Genomic DNA, 21,982 nt, shown 5'->3' on the forward strand with positions numbered 1-21,982 from the left:
TGAATGACTCAACTGATCTGCCACTGGTGCTCATTGCAACATCTGCAGTTCTCGTGGATATAAAAAAATATTTTTAATTAATTTATACCAATATTTAGGTTTTGGAAAGTAAAATTTCTGAAGTGGCTGGAAATTAGATATTATATGAAATGCCATGCAACTGGGAACGATTCAAAACAAAACAAACGTTTACATTTGAAAAACAGTACAAATACAATAATATTCTATTTATACAACTCCTCCCGCAACAAGATGGTAGCCTCCCAGACCGTTCCTACGTGAAGGGCGATGATTACAGGACGGATCCTCTGAATTAAAGGGGAGGCAGGAGGAGGCTGTGTGGTTCTGGGAGCGTGTGGGGGCTCCGGGGAGGAGGAGGAGCACCACCTCAAAAGGCGAGCGCCGCCGACGTGTGATGTAGCAGTCCAGACCCGAGCAGCGACGGAGCAGGGCGCAGCATCGGAGCAGCAGGAGGAGGAGGAGAGCTGCAACTACAGGAAGAGGCGCTAGGAGGCCCGAGCAAAAGGCAAAAAGGTAGGATGCTACACGGCGTGCAACATGTGCATCGATACGCGGCGCTTCTTGTTGGCGCCGGCGTGCGTCGGGTTTCACGTCTTTAATTGCGACGTGAGTGTGTGGTCTTCAGTAAGTGGGTCTGCGGGTCTGACATTCAACTTTTTTGGGGGTGCGGGGGGGGGGGGGCAGTCTTGCTTAGAGATGCACTGTATATGAATTCTAGGAAACACACATTGTCCTTTGCGGTGTACGGTTCACGGGTTTGGCATAGATTCATACAAGAAGTTTGTCTTTCTGTGGATTCATTGGCATAAGCTAGGAGACTATGGTATGATAATGTGACGGGACTCACACCCCAAGAAATACAGCTTTAGATACCCAAGTTACTGTGGGTTAGGCAGAGACGCTTGTTTGTTGTAATTTGAAGGAGAAAAAAAGGATTTTATTATTTATTATAAGAGAAAACAATAAAACCAAGGTAAGTGGAAATCACTACAATGGGGTTAAGGTTATAAAAAAAAACAGCAGAAAGTAAACACACAAAGTGGCAAAACAGCAGCAGGTTCTCTCTGTACAGCACAAGACCAAAGGGAGGGAGGGGGGGGGGGGGCTTTGTGTTAGTATACAGAATTTAAGACCAACACAACATGCAACCAAACATACCTGTACCCTACAAGACCAAAGGGGACCGAGGCCAATGACGGCAGGTGCTTTTTTAAGGCCTGCCACCAATTGTCCGTTTGGTTGGAGAGGAGCCAGCCGAACGGCGTTCCCACCCCCGCCACAATAATGTAAGTTATACAGCAAAGTTGTAACGTCACATGGCATTCAGTCTCTAAAAGGCAAGTTTTTTATTTCTGAATTATACAGTAATACTCAGTGTACTTGTTGTATGCTTGTCATGCAGCTATGTGTTCAATCCCAATGTAATAATTCATTTTTTTAACTCTTAACAGCCGAAAACAAGGGGGCATAATTACAGGGTTTATTATGACCTGCTGCCACACCCTGTAGCCACCCACGGAACATGGTGTTTTGCACTATTTCTGGGGCCACTGTGCTACACCCCAAAAAGTCAACTTCAAACTGGCTTCTGCTGCTCACACCACATGTGACAGACTGCTGTCCTGTAATAACTGGGAGGCATGGGAGACATCCAGTCCTGACCCTGACATTACGGCCAGTAACCACCCCTGCAGGTGGTTATGGAGCCGGAGAAACAGGATTCGCCCCAAGCTCGGTGGGACCTTTTGGGCTTGTAAGCTGTAAGAGTGTGTATGTTTTTCAAAAACGAAACAAAATGTATTATTTATGTCAGCACAGAATGTGTATTCGTGGGTTTTAGACAAACAATTCAATTGGTTAGTGTTGTAGTAAGTTCTAGTAATGGGATGCAGTAGAAGAAATGAATGTCATTGTGGTAATACCACAGGTTTCAAATGTTTCCTCGCTGTAGTTCACTTTATTGGTTTACTGGCTAAGCAATGTGCAGTAATGTTGGGATGTCAACTAATTTATTTAAACTACTAAGCATATTTCTACTAAGACTACATTTACTATGTATAACCCAATAATATTCCTAATCAGCGGGGGAAAGTAAATACAAACTTCAACTCAACTTTGATATAACTTTACTTATTTTTATCCCATGGAACTTCAAACATTTTAGAGGGACACTTATGTACTGCAGTACAGTTGTTAACTATAAATACTTTGGAGTCTAAGTAGATAAAATATGATGCGTTTATGAACTATGATGCTTCTTATATTAAATTAATGTACTGTATGAAGTAGTTTAAATTAGCTCCTAAAATGATGTTCTGCTAAACATGCATTACATAACTTGTATAGTCAAGTCCTCTCTGTAGTATCAACAGTCTTTTTGGGGCCAGGCCAACTGTGGTGCATTTTAACCCTCCCTTTGATGAAGACCACATGATGTAAAGAAAATTAGAAGACAGCAATAGAAGCCTGTTATTATGAAGGTCCCAAAATGGAGTCAAAACCTTGCTTTCCCAAGAGCAAAATACAGCCTTCCATTTAACTGGGTAGCTTTTCTCGAAATAGCTTGAGCCAGTGGATGCGGCCAAGTTATCCATTACGGGCTGCAACCATGAGGAGTAGGTTTTTTCTGCCAGTTTTCCATCAACACGCATCCTTTTAGAGGGCTGGGTGCTCCAGCGGGTGGGAAAGCAGCGTCCTGTACACTGGGGAGGAGAGGACTGCCAGAAAACGGGCCTAATGGAGACACTGTAGCCCCGTGTCAATCTCACGGGGAACACTGGACGATAAATGTATGGAGCACTACACTGCTCCGTCACAGAATGCGATGCACGACAATGTGGGACAAACTATTGCAGGTTGTTCGAAAGAAGAAACGCACAGAAGAGATCGTGTACCAACAATAGTGATCAGGAGAGTCAAAGATTACAAAAGCAAGTGACATCTTGTAACTGTGAATAATAACTGTACAACAAGTGCAAATTGTCTGATTTCGCTATGCTCATGATCTTTTAATAAGCGTAACAAGGTAGCACATAAAAGTTCCTTTTTGATCTTTGAAATTCTGAGTAGTTTAACAAAAACGTCAACTTTTTCTGGAGCTTTCAACCTATAATGCAATCTCGTCTTGTAGTTTTTCATATGAAATAACGTTTGCATCTTTTTGAACCCTGGCCTTAACATTTCCCCATCCATAAACCATGTACTTTTACTTGCCTACAATCTCCCAAACCATAAAAACATCCTGTGAGGCTTTACAGCAACATTTCCCCGACTTCTCTATTTTAAAGCGCCTGATGTTAATGTATATCAAAAGGTTTTATTGTCACGCAGCACATTTAACCCATTCTACTATTACCAGTGGGCAGTTACTGCACAAGGCCCTGGTAGAGGTTTGCAGGTCTTGTGCCTTGCTCAAGGTCACCCTGGCAGTGAGGAGGCAAACTGGTCCGTGCACGGACTTGTTGAACCGTCCGGTTTCCCCACAGGCTGAATTACTACCGCCCAACCTGCTGCCGCTTTGCACCCCTCACTGCACGTGCGTTGTCATGGCGTTTTGTTGCGTTGCCCCACAGTCTGTGGGGCAACGCAACAAAACGCAACAGCTGGGGGCAACAGCTGATTGGTTTCTGGATGGAATTGTACCCAGTCTGTCTTTCTGATGTTTATCTTGAGAAGAGGCATCTTGAAATTCACAAGTTTAAACTGAGCTGATTGATTAGAGGGGGGGGAAAAAGATGTATTGCAAAAAGACAATAGGACAAACTTTGGTATATCAGAAACCGAGTGACTACATGTGTATGTAAATGTTTTCACTAATAACAGAAGGGCAACATGACATTGTAATTGGCTCATATTGTTTCTCTGCTCTTGTTTAACCCATTTGCCATGTTAGTCTCTACGTATATACTCTATGCCCCCTTCAACTCCCTAAAAGTATGTCAGACCTTGTGTTCTGTAACCATCCATTCGTTGTATAAAAGAGGTTGAAACTGCCTGTCAGAGGGCATTCGCCATTAATCCTTTTCTTCCAAAAATTGATTCTTAGGAAACTGATACTTTCAGCAGCTCTCTTGTGTCCATCCACACACCATATTTATCGCCCCCAGTAGAAAATACCATTTCGTATGAATCCAAGATGACATTTATTGTGATGTATTTCAGGGCTGATTGCATAAGGCTCAAATCCATTAATGGAGCTGTTAAAGCGACTAAAAGGCTTTCAGACACAAACAGAGGGAAATGGTCAATGGTGTTGTGGACTCTCAAGTCATTAAAAGAGCTCAATAACAAACATTGCAGAAGCACCCCGCCAACTTTATCATCTGCGTGTCATTACAAACAATAATCACAAACCATTCATCTCTGGCTTTTTAAAATGTTTTTATTTGTTTTAGTCGATGTAGCAGTGTCACCACAAGATTAATTTGGTAGCTGCAGCTTCAATGAATCACTTGAATCACACAGTCTTCCTCATAAGATGAAGTGTGCCCTGTTGTCATGGACTTTTAAGTCACCCTAAGTAATGGTCCTTAAGGCACTTCAAAAAAAAAGTCTCAAAATTACATGACAAATTAGTAAACTCCATCTGCAGCCAAACATAGCGGGGGTCAGGCTGTTTAGTAAACTGTTTATAAAATCAATGATGGACTTTCAATGTCAAGTTCAATTCATTTGAGTTATTTTAGCATTCATATAGCGTGAAACTTTTATAATGAACATACATATTCTTTTGATAGAGCTACAAGTATAACAGCTGCTGAGAACTAAGTTCTAAGTAACTAACATTAAAACAGTGAAAGGCCCAAAATCAAAGTCAGACTTAACCTCCAAAACAGAAAACTGGCCCAGTTGTTCTGGTGAATGTCCAGGGAATGGAAAATGTAGCACACCACCTTAACTCATACAACCACATTAGTACATCCATGGCTGCCATGAAATACAAAATAGTTTTCCAGTCTAAGAGGGACATTTCAGCCAGTGCAAATTGAGAACTGTGCATCAGTAACAGCGCCATCTTTTGCTTCGCTAAAGGAAGAGGGAAAACAAAAGTGAACCAGAATTTGTCTCCTGGCTGTTCCTCATTATTTTCGATTTGCCATCGTTGCAACAAAGGAGTGCCTGCTTGTTTTCTATCTTGTGCAAAATTCCAAGAGTGTGCATGTGTTTTCCAAACCTCAGAGCTTGTCAGCTTTTACCCCTTTGGTTTTCTCTCGCGGCAGCTAAGAAGCCTCAACACCAGTGAAGCGGTGCCTGTGGATGGACGGTGCAGGCACCCATGGCGTCACAGGAGCATGCGGATGCGAGAGCCGCTGATAATAATCCCACCGCCGGAATGGAGGGTGGTGCTGCGCCCGGCAACGCCACAAACTGTCCTGTCCACGCGCCCGGCGAAGAGGACGCCAAGCGGGGCTTTCGGAAAGGCATTGGGAGGCATAATGACTACGTGAAGATTTCCGTGCCAGAGTCCAAGGTCAACCGCCTGCCGATGGAGTGGTGGAAGACGGCACTGGCCGTCTTTTACGCCGGCTTCAACTTGGTCCTAACGACAGTCGTCATCACTATTGTCCACGAGAGGGTCCCGCCCAAAGAAAGCAGCCCACCTCTTCCTGATAAGTTTTTTGACTATATTGACAGGGTCAAGTGGGCCTTTACGGTGACAGAGGTCAACGGCATGGTGCTGCTGGTTATTTGGATGATCCAGTTATTCTTCTTCCGGTACAGGTAAGCACAATGAACTGGACTTAGTATTAAGTATTGTTTTCTCAGCAAACATCTGATATAGTTTGTTTTTCCCATGTGCCTTAGGCCCCCCATTATTCAAATACAGAATAGCATGGTTCTCCTTTAAAAAATATGCTGTCTCTCCAAAGAAGGGAAGAAATGGTTAAATGTCTTGTGGTTGGATGTTGTCACGTATCTATGCTCTTCACAGCTCTTCCCGTCATTCAGGAAATAAAGAAGATCAAAGCTGCATTGGTCTAGTTTTTCTCGTTTAGAGCTTATGTTCATCATGAATAGTTTAGAAAGCTGTCTTTGTTTTTTACCCGGCACCAAAACCACACCACTGAAGTGTAACCGGTGCAGCAAATTTAACTTGATATCATGTCTCCATGATTTGGCCAATTTCCTATAAATATGTGAAAAAAAGCTAAATGAGCACTGCAACAACGGGAGGATCTCCATTGTCTTCATGTGTTCTTGTTAATAAAACTCAGTTTGACTTGCTGAGCAGGAGCCCACATGGTCACCCTCCCCAAGGCAGTCTCCACACTTTAGTTAATTTGAGTAGTTTCAAAAAATAATATGCTATATATCCTCACTTATATATAATCTCTATTTGCAGGTCAATAGCGAGCAGGCGGTTCTTCTTCCTCATTGGCACCCTGTACTTGTACCGCTGTGTCACCATGTACATCACCACCCTGCCTGTACCTGGCATGCACATGACTTGTGCTCCAAAGGTAAGAAACGTGCAAACAGCAGAGCTGGCATCAGCTGCCGTTGCTCAACCGTGTGCTCCCGAGCCCCCTCTGAGACTCTGTTTGCACAGCAACACAAGGGAGGGAGCTATCAGAAAAAAAGCATTTTGACTTGGTAGGGCCTCAGGACACCAACATACTGGATGTGCATCCGTGCCATAAGACGGTTTGTCTTGTGCAGAAGGATTAGACATTTAACAGTTGTGCAGTTTTTCCTGTTCTCATGAATTAGAAATGTTTTGGAGAGTTTAGGAAAGGCTTGAAGTAAGTTTTCCACAGTAACTCGAGCAGCAGGAACGCAAGATTTGATCATGTGTAGTTGACGGTACTGTTACAATAAAGTAATCTATCTTTTCTTTTTGTTTTCTTTAAATGCGTTTCATTCTGACTATACGTTTCTCGTCCCCGTCAATTAGTGTTTCACAGACAATACGGGAAATACACATTCCTGCTTTCTTGCCAACAGTTAGCTGGGAAGATTGATAATACTGTCATGTCTGTACAGTTAATATTGAGCTACAGCCAGCAGCTGCATAGCTTAGTGTAAAGTTTGGAAACTGAGGGAAGTAGCCCGCCTGGCGATGTGACCGGTGGCGTTGTGTCTCGTCATCTCTTGTTATGGTGCAGTAATTTCCATAAAGCATTTAATCAAGTAAAAATGTTTTTTTTAACTTCAAGTGTCAGAGGAGACGAGCGACTTGAATTTATTAATATATAAGAAGTTTTCGTGGCTGAATAATCAATAATGAATGTCAATGTTGCTGCTAATCCAGTCTCTCTCTCTGGTTGCTTCATGTCTTCTTTCAGCTTCATGGAGACTCGCACGCAAAAATGCAGCGAATTCTGCGGCTGATTTCAGGTGGAGGTTTATCCATTACAAACTCCCATCTCCTGTGTGGAGACTTCCTCTACAGTGGACACACCGTGATGCTCACCCTCACTTACCTATTCATCAAGGAATGTGAGTATTCCAAGCATCACTAGTGTGTTTGCTTTGTTTTAAATTATTCATGAGAATTTTCCATGAATAATAGATAAATTACATTGTCTGTTTTATCCCGTGTAGCCAACAGTATTTCATCAAACAGCTACACGTCGATTCAACAAGCAATTAGCATAAAATAACCGTTGCCACTGGCTTTCTGTAAGTTTATGGTGTAATTCATTGTCCTCGAAAAAAGGTAATAAAAAACATCAAACCACAAAGGAAAGTTGTTCAAATCATACTTCCAAGATGGAAACTCAGTTTACCGACATAAACACATGGCAGCAGCATGGAGGTGCACACAGTGAATTACCACTCTTTTAACTTCATGTTGTGTATTTTGTAGGGTTTTTGTTCTGAAGCATACTGCAACAACGTTGTATCTGACTTTTTCATTTGCTTTTAATTGATTTCTGCTTCAGGAGCATGTGGTACGAGATCACTCCACTTCTCCTTCTATCACTTTTAACGTTAAAGTGTCTTAAGTTTGATTTTCAGAGGATTCCCTAATTGTTAATTGTTAATTTATACTGCTAAAAACTGCATCAGGGCACATTATGATCATAAGTCAAGAAAACTAAATTAGTCAAAGTGACTTCCATCTAGCAATAGAGTGCAGCCTTATTACCGGTCGGATGTGTGGCCGGAAGTAAACTAAAAAAAAATAGAGCGGTGGATACATGTATATTAAGTAGTAGCATGACAGCAGACATCTTAAGAAATGCGTGTAAAAAAGTTTTAAAATGCACAAATATGCTGTGATGATGCGATATTACAAGTGAATGTTGAGTTGTGTTATATTCTCCTTTATAATCATTTTTGTTGCTGTCTGTGTGCCGCCACATACACGCTGCCTTTTTCAAACAGTTAAATCATTGAAGAACAGAGCACAGATGCATGCTATGCTATGAATTTAATTCCTTCCCTCTCTCTAAAGACTCGCCGCGGTCGTTTTGGTGGTACCACCTGATGTGCTGGCTGCTGAGCGCCGTGGGCGTGGTGTGCATCTTGGTTGCACACGAGCACTACAGCGTGGATGTGGTTGTAGCCTATTTCATCACTTCCCGCCTGTTCTGGTGGTACCACACCATGGCCAACTTACAGGTCTGAGCACAGAGCTTTACACTGGGTGGCTGCTTGTGTGCGTGTTGGAGTGTAAGAGAGTTTGAATGAAAAGGATTTTCCCCTCTCGTTGAACCTTGTTACACATCACTCATTATTAATGGAGGCCTTTACTGTCAGTCTGGTGACAAATGCCTGTATCTGGTTCACTTTGCCTGAAGTTTACCACCTAAGCGTTACATGTCAGCGCAGTAATGTATTATAGTTTTTGTTTAGAGGAAATGGTCAATCTAAAATCTCTATATTTAGAGTATGTTTTTCAACCTATTTTTCCAAACTGGATGTCATGTCATTCAGTGTGTGGCTTCTAAACAGGGTGAGTCACTCCCTCCACTGGCCAAAAAATATACTTGAGGCACTTCAGCACTGAATCTTCATGGTACCTCCAGATAAACCCAAGAATGCAATTTTTTACCTTGGATGTACTGTGTGTATCTTGTATGGAGGTTAATATCTAAAATTATTTTTTAAGGGTAACATTTATTTTCTCAACAGACTCTGAAATGCTCGCCAAATAACTACCTCACCAACACCTGGTGGAACCCACTGTTCAACTTCATGGAGAGGAACGTCCAAACCTCGGTGCCATGCTCTTACAATTGGCCCCTCACCTGGCCTCCGGCCTGCCTTAAGAACCCCTGCAAGAAGTACTCCATGGTACAGAGCACGCGGGAGGAGTGACATGACCCTGACATCTCTGTCTACTGGACCGCAACATAATGATACCAAATGCATAGCTACGAAAGAAGCGTCTCTGCAAAAATGAAGGATAATCATATTGTCTGTGTGTGTGCTTTGTAGATGTAATTTATTTCTGAGATGAACTCCTCATTGTTTTTGCAACTCAGCTTCTAGTGAACCTCAGACATGAACAAACAAATTGTTGCAACGAACTTGCAGGTTTGTTCCGCTATTTGCAAGACTTCATTTTGGATATGCTACTGTAACTCTTTCATACTGTATGTGTTGACGGGGTTTACCTCAATATGATAACATGTGCTCAAGTCACAAGGTGCCTTAGTGTGTTAAAGATCAGTAGGTGTACCACAACTGCCATTTTGAGTCTTGATATATTTGCTGTTGTTCTTTCAATTTATATTATTCATTTTGTATTCATTTTAGTAGCATTATTGGTGTATATCAATCCTGTAGTCCAAAACATTGTAATGTTATATTAAAGTTGGACTATATTAAGGCTTCAGTGTTTTTTATTTATTTAATAAATTAGCTTATCACTATCCATTGTATTGCAAATGTATTTTTTTTGGACGGGTTTTGATTTTAATGGATTTCTTCAACATTTGAGAACCCCTTTCCCATAAGTCACAGGAAATAATTTGGTTTGGTTACTTGTCTGTTGTGTATTTCATACAGCATCTGACCAGCATTTAGTTAGTTTATACATGTTCTGTATTAACTCTAATAATACCAAAGTATTTGTTTCCCGCCATCTTGGGTAATGGCTATTCAATCTCCACAATACTAGTGCAATCTCCGCAACAACCTTCCACAACCGTTTACCCGCTCGCTGGCGCTTTATTTGTTCACGTGTGCGCGCGCGTGTGGGGTGACGTCATCAAGTCAGCCGCTGTTCCAGAATATCAGCTGTCAGTTGCTCAGCCGTCGCTTACCATTGTTCATTTTCAAGTGTTTGAAGACAGCCATGGATGCGTTTGAGTCTTGCTGTCCATGTTACTTTAACCTTAAAAGGGAACTCTTCATAAAAGGCGATTTAAAAAGGAGCATATTATCAAAGATCGGGGGCTTTTTCTACAGAATGAGAGAGAATCAGTGGACCAACTTAGAAAAATGCATCTCCGATGCCTCCATTGATATTATGATGGCTAAACTTCTTATGGATTTAATTATCGAGCTATCCAAAGAATGCCACAAATGTTTAGTGAGTATGTTTAGTGTGGGGGGGAATCACCTTCTGGATTTTCATTGGCTTACAAATCTGTCGTCACTGTCGGAGTGCACCAATCACAGCAAGTCACGGCGCTGTCAGCCAATGAAAAGACAATAACGGTCTAACTTTTTGTTGCGGTTTCACAACAGCACAGGAAGCAGCAGCAGCAGCAGTGCGGTTCAATAATGTTTTCGCATGCTTGGCATGTTGTTGATATCGCTCCTCCTGAACATTAAACATGGCGTCGTCACCGCGCCGAGCCTAACCGTTGACACCATGGCGTCGCTGTCGTGGCTTCGCGGCGCCGACCTGTCGCGAGTCGACGTCGTGGCGCTGCTCGCGTCGTTGTTGCTCGCGTTGTGTTTGTTTGACGTTCGGCGGAGACGTCGCCGCCTCGCGAACATCCCGCCGGGTCCGACGCCGTGGCCGCTGGTCGGCAACCTGGGCTTCTCGCTCGTCCCCTCTTCGATCCGCAGGAGGTTCGGGGGGGAACCCGACGGCGCGGACAAAAGCGCGATGGTTCTTTTAACGGAGCGAGCCGCGGTTTACGGCAACGTGTACAGCCTGTTTGTGGGCAGTCAGCTGATGGTGGTGCTCAATGGCTACGAGGCGGTCAAGGATGCGCTTTCCAACCATCCCGAGGTGTTCTCCGACAGACCGGACATCCCCGCTATCACCATCATGACCAAACGCAAAGGTGAGCGCCCTGTTTTCGGTAAAATGTCATATATTGATCCTCGGGCTCATCTCGGTGTTAAGTAAACATTACGCATGCAATGGGCAGTGTTCTGAGAATAATACCCACATCATGAGACCTTCACTGACCTCCGACCCTCAGTAAAAGTGATAACACTAATTCCTTAGTATTGAACACTTTGCCGTGAATGATCGTTATGAATGGCTTCCTATAGCTGCTATCACCCTGAATATCGTCTCAATCGTGTCATGTCGATATTCAGAGTGGAATGGCAAGGCTAAAACAATAGAGGGGGACATGTGTGTCGACCGTGCATGCTACAGAACTACACTGTGAACCCATTTCCCAGTGACCCCATCAGTTTGATGAGTCTATAATGAAACTGGCTAAACACATCAACCCTTTTCTGGTTAAATTTGATGTCCAGGAATCGTCTTTGCTCCTTACGGGCCAGTGTGGAGAAAGCAGCGCAAGTTCTGCCACACCACCTTGCGGTCCTTTGGTCTGGGGAAATTGAGCTTGGAGCCCTGCATCCAGCAGGGCCTGGCTGCCGTCAAAAAGGAGCTGCTGCACCTGAGCCAAAAGTCCGGCGCGAGCGGCGTGGACCCGGCGCCGCTGATCAGCAACGCCGTGTCAAACGTCATCTGCTCGCTGATCCTGGGTCAGCGGTTCCACCACGAGGACCGCGAGTTCCGCACCATGCTGGACCTGATGGATCGAGGGCTGGAGATCTGCGTGAGCAGCCCCGCGGTCCTCATCAACGTCTTCCCCCTGCTGTACTACTGGCCTTTCGGGGTGTTCAAGGAGTTGCGTCGGGTGGAAGGAGACATCACCGCGTTTCTGAAGAGGATCATCGCGACGCATCGGGAGACGCTGGACCCGGACCACCCGAGGGATCTCGTGGACATGTACTTGATGGAGATGTCGGCCCAGCAGGCTGCCGGGGAGGAGGACAGCAGCTTCACAGAAGAGTATCTCTTTTATATAATAGGAGATCTCTTCATCGCCGGCACGGACACCACAGCTAACTCAGTTTTGTGGGTTCTGCTCTACATGGTCCTGCACCCTGACGTTCAAGGTAAAAGATGCAGAAGTCATTTTCAGACTGCATACGTGCGCTTTTGAATAGTAGCCCTTTGTGTAGTATAAAGTATAAAAGCTAAAATGCGTTTCTAGCGGGGAGCCAGAAAATGAGCTGTACTCAAAGTTCCCATTGGCCAATTTTTGTAAAACTTTAGTTTTTGATGAATTTAGAAAATAAGCAGAATACATTTAATTCCAACTAATAATGTGGCCGCAATAATTCAATGTATTAAATAAAAGAAGGGGTTTAAAATGTCAGTTCAGTTATACAACATTGTAAAGCTTTAATATTTGTACAAGTTAAACGTTTGTTGTATAACTAAATGTGAATTGTTTAGTATATAAATCACAGGAAGCCCCGCTTATTTGGACATCTCTTGTGGGAACTCCCGGATTGGAAACACTTCCCGGTTTAAGGACAAGAAACTGTTGATGATGCATTTAACCACTTCTCCAATTTTTTCATAACGACATCGAGTATCACATCAAACCGTCTTTGATCTGGCCCAAAGCCACACTCTTATTCTACTAGTTTGCTATGTTTTTATGTTGCCCTGCTTTGATTCCAGACAAAGTCCAGACAGAGATCGATGAAGTGGTGGGAAGACATCGGCCCCTTTCTTCCACTGACAAGGGAAGTTTGCCTTTTACTGAAGCCACCATCATGGAGGTGCAGAGAATGACTGTTGCGGTTCCTCTGGCTATTCCTCACATGGCCTCCGAGACCACAGGTAATTTACTTAAATCCCTCTATCAATAAATAACTCCAATGACTTTATCCCGCCGATAAAGATCTGAATTTAGTTGATTTGTCATAATTCCAAATCTGATTGAGGCTTTTTTTCTGTGTTTTCTTATTTTTTATTCTTTCCCTCAGAGTTCAGAGGCTACACCATTCCAAAAGGAACAGTGATCGTGCCAAACCTGTGGTCGGTCCATAGAGACCCGACAGTGTGGGACGAGCCGGACCGTTTCAACCCAGCACGCTTCTTAAACGAGGAGGGACAGTTGCTGAGGAAAGAGTACTTCATACCATTCGGGATCGGTAAGCCACTGTTTTGCCGATTCGCTGATCCGTAAATGCATCCCAATTGTCCGTGCCCCCCCCACCCCCACAACGCTATTGATTTGTCCCGCCTACCTTTCAGGTCGCAGGGTGTGCATGGGGGAACAGCTGGCGAAGATGGAGCTGTTCCTGACGGTGACCAGCTTACTGCAGGCCTTCAGGTTCAGACTGCCGGAGGGAGCGCCTCCCCCCTCACTGACCGGACGGTTCGGCCTGACGCTAGCCCCCCGCCCGTACGCCGTGTGTGTGAGCCCTCGGGGGTGAAACACTGCATGAACATTACGCTCCAAAGGATTCTGCCCTAATCAAACACTTTTTACCAACTGGTAATGTGGGTAAAGTGGTCATGGGGAGAGGATACAGTCTGTGCATGGCGGGAGAAAGGTATGTTTCTTTGATTGAAATGTATGTAGCTCATTTTTCTTATGCTTCTTACTGCTGCATATAGTCTGTTCATCTTTACAACGTCACCATCTAAACAGCTTCTAATCCTCCCATTTAGGAAGCTGTAACCAGAAGATATTTACTTGATAATCAAGTAATAATTAAGGTGCACAATCAGTTTTATGATACATATTTCTGAGAAATTAGCACACAATTATTAGAGTAAGAAATCCTTTTAAAATGTATTTTTCTTACAGATATGATTAGATTATTGGCAATATGTCAAAAATATTTTATCATAATAATAATTACCTCAGTATCCTGAATAAAAAAATGTTTCAAGGTTTTTGTCAGAAATTGTCATTTTCTAAAAATGTTGCATTGTAGGCCTTTGAAATCACAAGAGCATTTTATCCAAATAGAAGTAAGCGTTAGTTAAATGTTAAAGTTTTGTATTGTTACAAATGTATCAATGTCAGAACAAACCAAGGGATCTCAAATTATGATGATTTTGTTATATTAAAAAATAATAAGAAATTCACAGCCCAGGGCTGTGTTGTTTTAGTGTACAGTCACAATCAGGTTGGGAGAAGTGAATTACTATTCTAAACATTTATCCAGTCCATAATAAACGCTCTCAAAGCTGGTCAAGACGGTTTAGACCAACTCACAAAATATAAAATGAGTATTCTTACTCTGATAATTTCTCTTACCTGCATACTTTTACTTATAAACCTGCAAGTCATTCCATTTTTATGTGACTTCATACTGTACATCTACTCCACTGAAGTTCAGAGGAACACGTTCTTCTATCAAATGAGCTTTATTTATTTACCGCTTGATCATATTGCATAAAACACATGGTCTGATATGAATTAGTGATGTACTAAAAAAGTAGTGTACAATACATTTTACATTAATGTCAAACCGGAAAATGAAAAACCTGAATCTAGATTATTGAGAAAGGGGTTGCATTTATCAGAACCAGGATTTAGGTTCAAGTACTTGAAGCATGTGTTGCTGATATGTCCCTCAATGCCCGTACAATAGTTTTCTACAACGATTAAAGTCACATTGGTGTCCATGTTCACTTGGGAGCGTATCTGTGTGAAAGGTTGTAGCGCGACGTCATCACGTGACCGCCGACCTTCCTTCGCGTGCCCGTCTCCCTCGGATCGTCCCGCAGCAGGTTTGACACCGTTGCCACATCATGGCGTTCTTCACTCACCACGTCTGCCGGGGTTTGTCGTCTTCGGCCGTCAGACACGTTGCTATTAAACACCTCACGGTCATCGGAGGCGGACAGATGGGCGCAGGCATCGCACAGGTAAGAGACGACGTGCCTCGAGCCTGCGGTTAGCCTCGATGCTAGCAAGTAGCTTCGTTATACGTTGGTGAAGCGGCCGCTGCTCGGTAAAGGGAGGTGGGGGGGGGGGGGGGCGGTTGGCTTAAAAACAACCATTCTATTTGCATCTGTCGAAACAGTCTCTCAGTGAACAAGCGGAAAAGAAAGCACTTTTCACAAAACACCTCTGTGTCGCAATCGAGTTGCCCAAGACGTGAAATATAATGGAAGCCTTCAAAATAAAAGCACGTGGTTGTATCATATGTCGTTGAGTGAATCGAGCGCGTTGTCTCACAGCGCAACCACGCATCCATCCCACAAGGAAGGTGCTTTGTGAAATGGCCCAGTTGTCATTCAACACAGTTGTGCCTTGTGCTGCGACAGAAGATTAGACTCGACACCGAGGACCTGCAGGATACACATCCAGCCGCAAGGTGTCGCTCGCCGGATAAACTGGACTGTCTGAGCTTTGTTTCAAGTTCAGTGTATTTCATACTATATTGTATCCGTATAGTATAATGGAAAAAAAACTTGGTGTGTATTTTGAGACTAAACACACTAAAGACAGTATATACCAACTGTATTTAGTCTCACGATACAGAATTTTTATTGTTTGGCCCACACTTCAGCATTACTGACATTGAAGGCTGTTTTTCTGGTTATTTTGACCTGATTTCTTTCTGAAAGGTTGCCGCGTCAACTGGACACTCTGTGACGCTTGTGGACACAAATGGCGAAATCCTTAAAAAGGCTGTCAAAGGAATTGAGGGCAACCTCAAAAGAGTGGCCAAGAAGAAGTTTTCTGATAAGCCAGAGGTGAGAAAATAAATCCCCAGACAAAATGCCAACGCGACGGTAACAGATTGAAATGTGCTTAAATGAACTGCATTTTGGTTCGTTTCAGTCGGGTGAAGAGTTCATCCAGAAAGCCCTGCAGAACGTGTCGACCTCGACAGATGCTGCGTCCGTAGTTCAGGGCTCGGATCTTGTGGTGGAGGCAATTGTGGAAAATCTGAAAATCAAGCAGGATATCTTCAGTGGGCTCGACAAGCTGGCACCGGCGTGAGCATCGTTACTCAATACTGTTCATTTTTAAATCCAAGAGCAGGTTTTTGATCAGAGGGGGAAGTCGGCATGGTTTCCTTTGTTTGGTTTCGTAAATAAGAACGAAATGGAAAGTTCTGAAGGGCACGATTGCTAGTGTCATTAACTGCTGTCCACATTACGTTTTATCGATTGCGTCTGTTTTTCCTGCGCTGCTCGCCTCTTCAGACACACCATCTTTGCCAGCAACACCTCCTCCCTGTCCATCACGGACATCGCCAGCTCCACCAGCAGGCTGGATCGCTTCGCCGGCCTTCACTTCTTCAACCCAGTCCCCGTGATGAAGCTCGTAGAGGTATGTGCGGTTGGTATTTGAGCGCCTGTGTAAAAAGATCTTTTACACATGGATATTCACCCTTTTATTGAAATGAAAATAAATACAGTGTGCAAACAAGTCATTTTCTGTGTGAGTGGAAAAAAAACCAAATGCAGAATGTGAGTAGCTGTTAAAGGTTATTTACCTGGATGAGGCAACAGGCTTCTTCCTTTTTGCATTAAGCTGTAACTACACTGAAACATATGTAATGTACTCGGACAACTCAAAAAAAAAAAAGTGCTGATTAAATTTCTTTAACTCTAACTCTTACTTCTCCCACAATCAGAGGCTCAGTCCATGAGGACTCAAATGCCAGCTCAGACACACTTGTATATTACTACCAACATGTCATTTCAATCAATGTGGCCTAAAATATGAATCTCTCACAGGTGATTGGAACCTCGGCGACAAGCCAAGAGACTCTCGATAGTCTCCTGAACTTCAGCAAAATCCTGGGAAAGACGCCAGTGTCCTGCAAGGTAAGGCGTGCTCCCTGACGTCGCCATGGCTGCGGTCTCATTACTGCCCGCTCAGCTGCACACAACATCTCTTCATGCAGGACACGCCGGGATTCATCGTCAACCGCCTACTGCTTCCCTACATCATAGAGGCCGTCCGGATGTATGAGAGAGGTATGTGCACCTGCATGGGCACCTGTGCGTCATGTCATTTGTTTGTGTGCATTGTTACTCGGGATGCAGTGGCTTAAAATGAGTAAAGGTAAGAACAAAGGTCAACTCATTTGGCTTTTTATACTGAAAAATATCCTACGTCTTTTGAAAGTTTCTCTTTCTCTCAATTTAGGAGAAGTTTAGATCTTTCTAACTTCGATTGCAAAATCACACTTTATTCTAACTTAAAACTCCTCAAAACTGTCTTTTTTGGTCTTTCCAATGTTCCAAGTATCAGCCCTGGTTTGATCAGAATAAGGCCTCAATTCACAGAGTTGGAAGTGAAAATATCCTCGCTCTACTTTCTGAGCCATGCTGTGTTTCAAACATCATTAAATATTGAGGATCTACTCAGTATTCTGTGGTACAACCTTCAAGTTTTGGATTGATTTCTGTAATCTCTGTACAGTGACTGTTGGGTTTTTCTGTTTTCTCCCTCAGGCCATGGATCCAAAGAGGACATTGATATTGCCATGAAGCTTGGTTGTGGTTACCCAATGGGACCCCTGGAGCTGGCGGACTATGTAGGACTCGACACGATGAAGTTCATCATGGATTGTGAGTAAAACTGTGGGGAAACATTCGTGTGGTTTAACCAGTTGTGGTGGATTGTTACTGGGTAGATTTACTTAAGTACCAATTTGAGGTACTATCTCTCTACTGTTCCTCCTGGTCTACATCCTTAGTCACTTTACCAATGGAAAAGTGCAAATACATTTTTTTGAAAGTTCTAGCTTCAGTTTCAACTTCAGAAATGTAATACTTTATTTAATTTAAAAAAAAATGTATAGTATTTTTCACAAAGCACTGTCCATCGCAGCCCAACACTGTAATGCAGAATTGATTATAATTAAGTACGAAACTTGTACAATATAACAGTCAAATTATACTCATGAAGTTCTGTTTCTTTAAATAACCTTTGCTACAGTTTCCTGATTATACTAACTACTATACTATAAACACTTTCAATCAAGTATTTTTAAACTTTTACTTAAAGATTATTTCTTCCACTGGATATAAGTGTAATTTGAAACTGCCGCTGAGAAGAACCAAAGATATTTTGAATGAACTTAACTTTGTTTTTGCATATCTTCAGATTGGTCTGCAGCAAACCCTGAGAACCCATCGTTTGCCCAGAGTGAATCTCTCAACAAGTTGGTTGCAGAAGGCAAATTCGGTAAAAAGACGGGAGAAGGATTCTACAAGTACAAGTGATTTCCTCACTTCACCGAAACTAGTCGGAACTTTGGAAATGGGGAAAAAAGTGCCTCCTATAATAAATGCCGACTTTAGTCTGTCAGTCCGCTGAATTATTTTTGTGTGTGTGAAGAGATTAAATCTGATCAAAAATCCATCTTTCAAACACGTCTTTTCTCATTTTAGAAGCGTTGTTTACTGCCATGCAGATACATAGAGAACTGAATACTATTGATACATTTATTTGTAACATGAAACTATAAAAGTAGTTCAAACTTTGGTTATGTCCAGTTGTCATTGAGGGGGAATGAACCAGTTAGTCATTTGTTCCAGCCTGTGAACGTGTTTATTCCTGTTGGAGCAGTCCTCTTGTGGCCAATAGATGAACTGCAGTTAGGACTATTTTGCGTTGGTGAGGTTGCTGCTTGGCTGTCGTATACATGTCAAATATTATCTTCAAATTAACCAATTTGTTTATTTATACTCACCATGTGTTAACATACCTTGAAAGCCTTTTTTTTTTAAACTAAATAATAATTAAATAAATTATATAATATAAAACAATTTTAGTATGCATTGTTGACCAAATGTTTAAAATACTTTTGCCACTACCCTGCTTCTACTATGAATCTGCATATTGAGTACAGTTGAGATATAACACCAAAGTAAAAGGCGTAAACAAGTCCACAACTGGACACGCACCCCGAATGTACTCCTTAATAAACTCGACCTTTGATTTACTTTGTTCTATTTCAGCTATGGGTACATGTTAAAGGTGTATTTTATTGTCATAATTAAGACTTCAGACAATATATTTTGAGTTTTGCTTGAAACGAAGGAAACATTTAGGAATAATTACTTCAAACTGACTTCAATGCCTAGAATGAATCATTTGCCAGATGCCTTTGGGAATCTTTAATGTTCCAATTAGGCTGCAGGAACACAAGGTGGTGCTGTTTTACTTGGAATGCTCTATTCCAGAGGCACAATTCAGCCTTGGCTATAAATACACTTTGCCTCTGATCTGATCATTCAGTATTCACTTCACACTATTTAAAGTCAAAAGACAATCCTTACGTTGAGAGAGGGAGAAAAAACCTGAGCCTGTAAAGTGATCCAATTGATACAGATATTTAGACTCACATGATGTAGATCTCTTTTATCATCATCACAATAATACAGTATTAACGTAGCCGCAAGCGTTTGGGGGTTTAAAGTTTTCACAAGGTCAAACGTATATCAAATGTGTTTCAGTACATATATAGCATTACCACATATGCATGACGTCATTCTAATCTCCAAGGATGACACACAGACTGCTACATCTGGCACTTTCAGCTCGTGTCTTTCCACCACACAAGTGATCAAATGAGCCAATGGTGCCTTTTTTATTTTTCTTACAAAAACAACATGTTGAAACAGTTCAAATATGACCACTTGGGAAGCAAAATGCTATACCAAGATGACAGTGACCCGAAATATGATAATTAAAAAAAAAAAGAATTCATTAATCAATACTAAGAGAGCATTAAAATCATAATGTTACAGAGATGCTTGCATGGAATAAAACAACATGGCTAAAGACCACACTATTAGCTACCAGAGAGAAAAGACAAAGGTCCATTGCAATAAAAGAAAGACTGCCAAGTGCTGGGGTAAATATATATATCTGCTTCATTTGTCATGTTTTAGAACAATAAAATATAGGCCTCTGAGCCATCACTCGCCTTTGTCCTAATGTTACCTGCAAAAATACCAAGAAAATGGACATATCCTGACAGTTTTAAAAAGTACACATACTGAGCATTATTTTACATCTGAGCAAGACTCGAGGTCACTATTTGTTACAAATAGTTATCAAAAGAAGCCTTAAGTTTCAATTTTCTGCAAGATGCTTCAACAAGAAAAATGGCTTTCCTGTGTCCAAAGCTTAATTTTATATATACCACTATATAAAAAAAACAATATTAAAAAAAAAAAAACTCACTAAAATATACACCGAGAAATTGAAACAAGGGTTCAGGATACAAAAAAGCATTCAAAATCAAATTCAGTCTAAAATGAAAAACAAATGAAATCGTTGATCCTTTTTTGCACCAACTGGTCAGCAACAAACTAAAATGGCGTCTCAGGGACGTTTCGAAGACAAGATGAAATTCCTCCGGCTTCCTTAGTGCAGTCTAAAAAGAGGTGTTTGGTCGGTCGGGCACAACCCCAAATGGTCTCAAAAATCCAGGGAGGGAGAGAGAGAGAGAGAACCGAGAGGGGGGGTGGGGGGGGGGGGGCCCGGTGAACTATACAAAGACACCGAGGCGACAAATAACTTACGGTGACTCGGAGGGACGTGTCTGGAGTGTCTGGGCGGTGCAGTGCAGGTGTTTGCTGCGGTCTTTCAGTGACGAAACACAGACGACAAATTGAAGTCTTTTTTTATGTGTGTGTGTGTGTGTTTAGCTTTTCACGGTGAGACGACGTGGTGGCGTGAGGCGTGCTCCAACTAATCATGATTGTCTTGTTCAGTTCAGTTCAGTGTCTCTCTGGCGGACGCCTTCAGGACGGGGGGAGAGTGCAATAGTGAAGTGTTTTTTCGGTGGAGGTGGGGGTGGTGGGGGTGGCATGTGACTGTGTTGAAGGACAAAAAGGGAGTCGTGGGGTTGGGTGGGGGGGCAGTGGGGTTCCTCTGAGAACTGGAGGCTTGGGTTGGGGGATTTGAGGGTCTTCGTGGATCCTAGCAGGCCTCCATCTCAAGCAGAAGGCCCGTAGCTGCGGCCTTCGCTTTGCACGTGGAGAAATGGTCCCGTTTTCCTCCTGCAGGGAAAGAAACCAAAACAACTTTTAAATACAACCAAACTCTCGAGTCACTGCATCTGCAGACGGACAAAAGCGACGAAGGACGAGCGGCGAAACACCGGGTCGCACCGGACGAGTCACGATGACTCACGGCGACTCAGACGCCACCTGTCGCTATTGGCCACGCCTCCGCTCGCTGCTTTGCGATGCGTCGCCTCGGTGTTACAGCTGAGCGAATGAAAGCCTTTGCAGCTGCGTCGAGGCGAGCTACAGAGGGGTCATAGGTCGGTGGCAGGATGTGGGCCGGGCCCAGCTTTGATCTTAGCCCAACGCGGGGTTGCCGTGACCCAGCTGGCACTGCTGGTCTTGGCCCTCCCCGCAGACTGACTGACTCATACCTCCTCTCACTCTCTCTCGGGGGAGGAGGAGGGGTATCGCCCGATTGTTCTGGCCGACATTAAGGCTGCCGCTCCGGGTGGTCGACTAGGGAAGCAGGACGGGGAAGTCCTCCCCCACACGGGAGGATCGCTGCGCTGACCTCGGTTAAACCAGCAGACGCTCACGGGACCCCGTTGGTAAATTGGTAATCCGAACCAACGCGCTTCAGGTGCAGATTGTCGCCCCCCCCCCCCCCCCGATGGGGAGAATTGTTTGTGTCATTGCTGCAAAAGTGCTCTTTTCCGCTGTTGTGATCTGAGCTCGAGCTAACACAACAAGACTTAGCTTCAGTTATTGACAAGCCAAGGAGAGTTATTCTAGAGCCGAGCAGCATCAAATGGAATATGTGATCAAAGCAGGAGAGGCAGACAGAGG

At 43.1% G+C, this 21,982-nt stretch overlaps 4 protein-coding genes across 5 annotated transcripts in view; 3 read left to right on the plus strand and 1 right to left on the minus strand.

The window, feature by feature from the left end:
- The first annotated feature begins 13 nt into the window (after positions 1-13).
- sgms2a (sphingomyelin synthase 2a) lies at positions 14-9,782 on the plus strand. The gene is made up of 6 exons (XM_037472362.2): positions 14-534; positions 5,241-5,742; positions 6,365-6,482; positions 7,308-7,461; positions 8,423-8,589; positions 9,103-9,782. The coding sequence occupies exons 2-6, from the start codon at positions 5,297-5,299 to the stop codon at positions 9,286-9,288; spliced, it is 1,071 nt and encodes a 356-aa protein (XP_037328259.1). The 5' UTR covers positions 14-534; positions 5,241-5,296; the 3' UTR covers positions 9,289-9,782.
- An 847-nt stretch (positions 9,783-10,629) lies between these two features.
- Positions 10,630-14,092, plus strand: LOC119217774 (cytochrome P450 2U1). Its single transcript, XM_037471666.2, has 5 exons — positions 10,630-11,213; positions 11,641-12,291; positions 12,866-13,027; positions 13,174-13,341; positions 13,445-14,092. Exons 1-5 carry the CDS (start codon positions 10,712-10,714, stop codon positions 13,624-13,626), a joined length of 1,665 nt encoding a protein of 554 aa, XP_037327563.2. The 5' UTR covers positions 10,630-10,711; the 3' UTR covers positions 13,627-14,092.
- Positions 14,093-14,823: 731 nt separating this feature from the next.
- hadh (hydroxyacyl-CoA dehydrogenase) lies at positions 14,824-18,536 on the plus strand. The gene is made up of 8 exons (XM_037471681.2): positions 14,824-15,073; positions 15,779-15,907; positions 15,996-16,153; positions 16,364-16,490; positions 16,901-16,990; positions 17,071-17,143; positions 17,624-17,740; positions 18,279-18,536. The coding sequence occupies exons 1-8, from the start codon at positions 14,957-14,959 to the stop codon at positions 18,395-18,397; spliced, it is 930 nt and encodes a 309-aa protein (XP_037327578.1). The 5' UTR covers positions 14,824-14,956; the 3' UTR covers positions 18,398-18,536.
- Positions 18,537-19,696: 1,160 nt separating this feature from the next.
- The window catches only part of lef1 (lymphoid enhancer-binding factor 1), a 38,260-nt gene continuing 35,974 nt past the window's right edge, over positions 19,697-21,982 (minus strand). For both annotated transcript variants that reach the window (XM_037471674.2, XM_037471678.2), the window contains one exon: positions 19,697-21,187. In XM_037471674.2, the coding sequence (XP_037327571.2) occupies positions 21,108-21,187 (80 nt within the window). In that variant the 3' untranslated portion in view covers positions 19,697-21,107. The remainder of the gene's footprint in view (positions 21,188-21,982) is intronic.

The sequence above is a fragment of the Pungitius pungitius genome, chromosome 9 (assembly GCF_949316345.1).
Source record: "Pungitius pungitius chromosome 9, fPunPun2.1, whole genome shotgun sequence".
In the NCBI taxonomy this organism is placed as follows: Eukaryota; Metazoa; Chordata; class Actinopteri; order Perciformes; family Gasterosteidae; genus Pungitius; species Pungitius pungitius.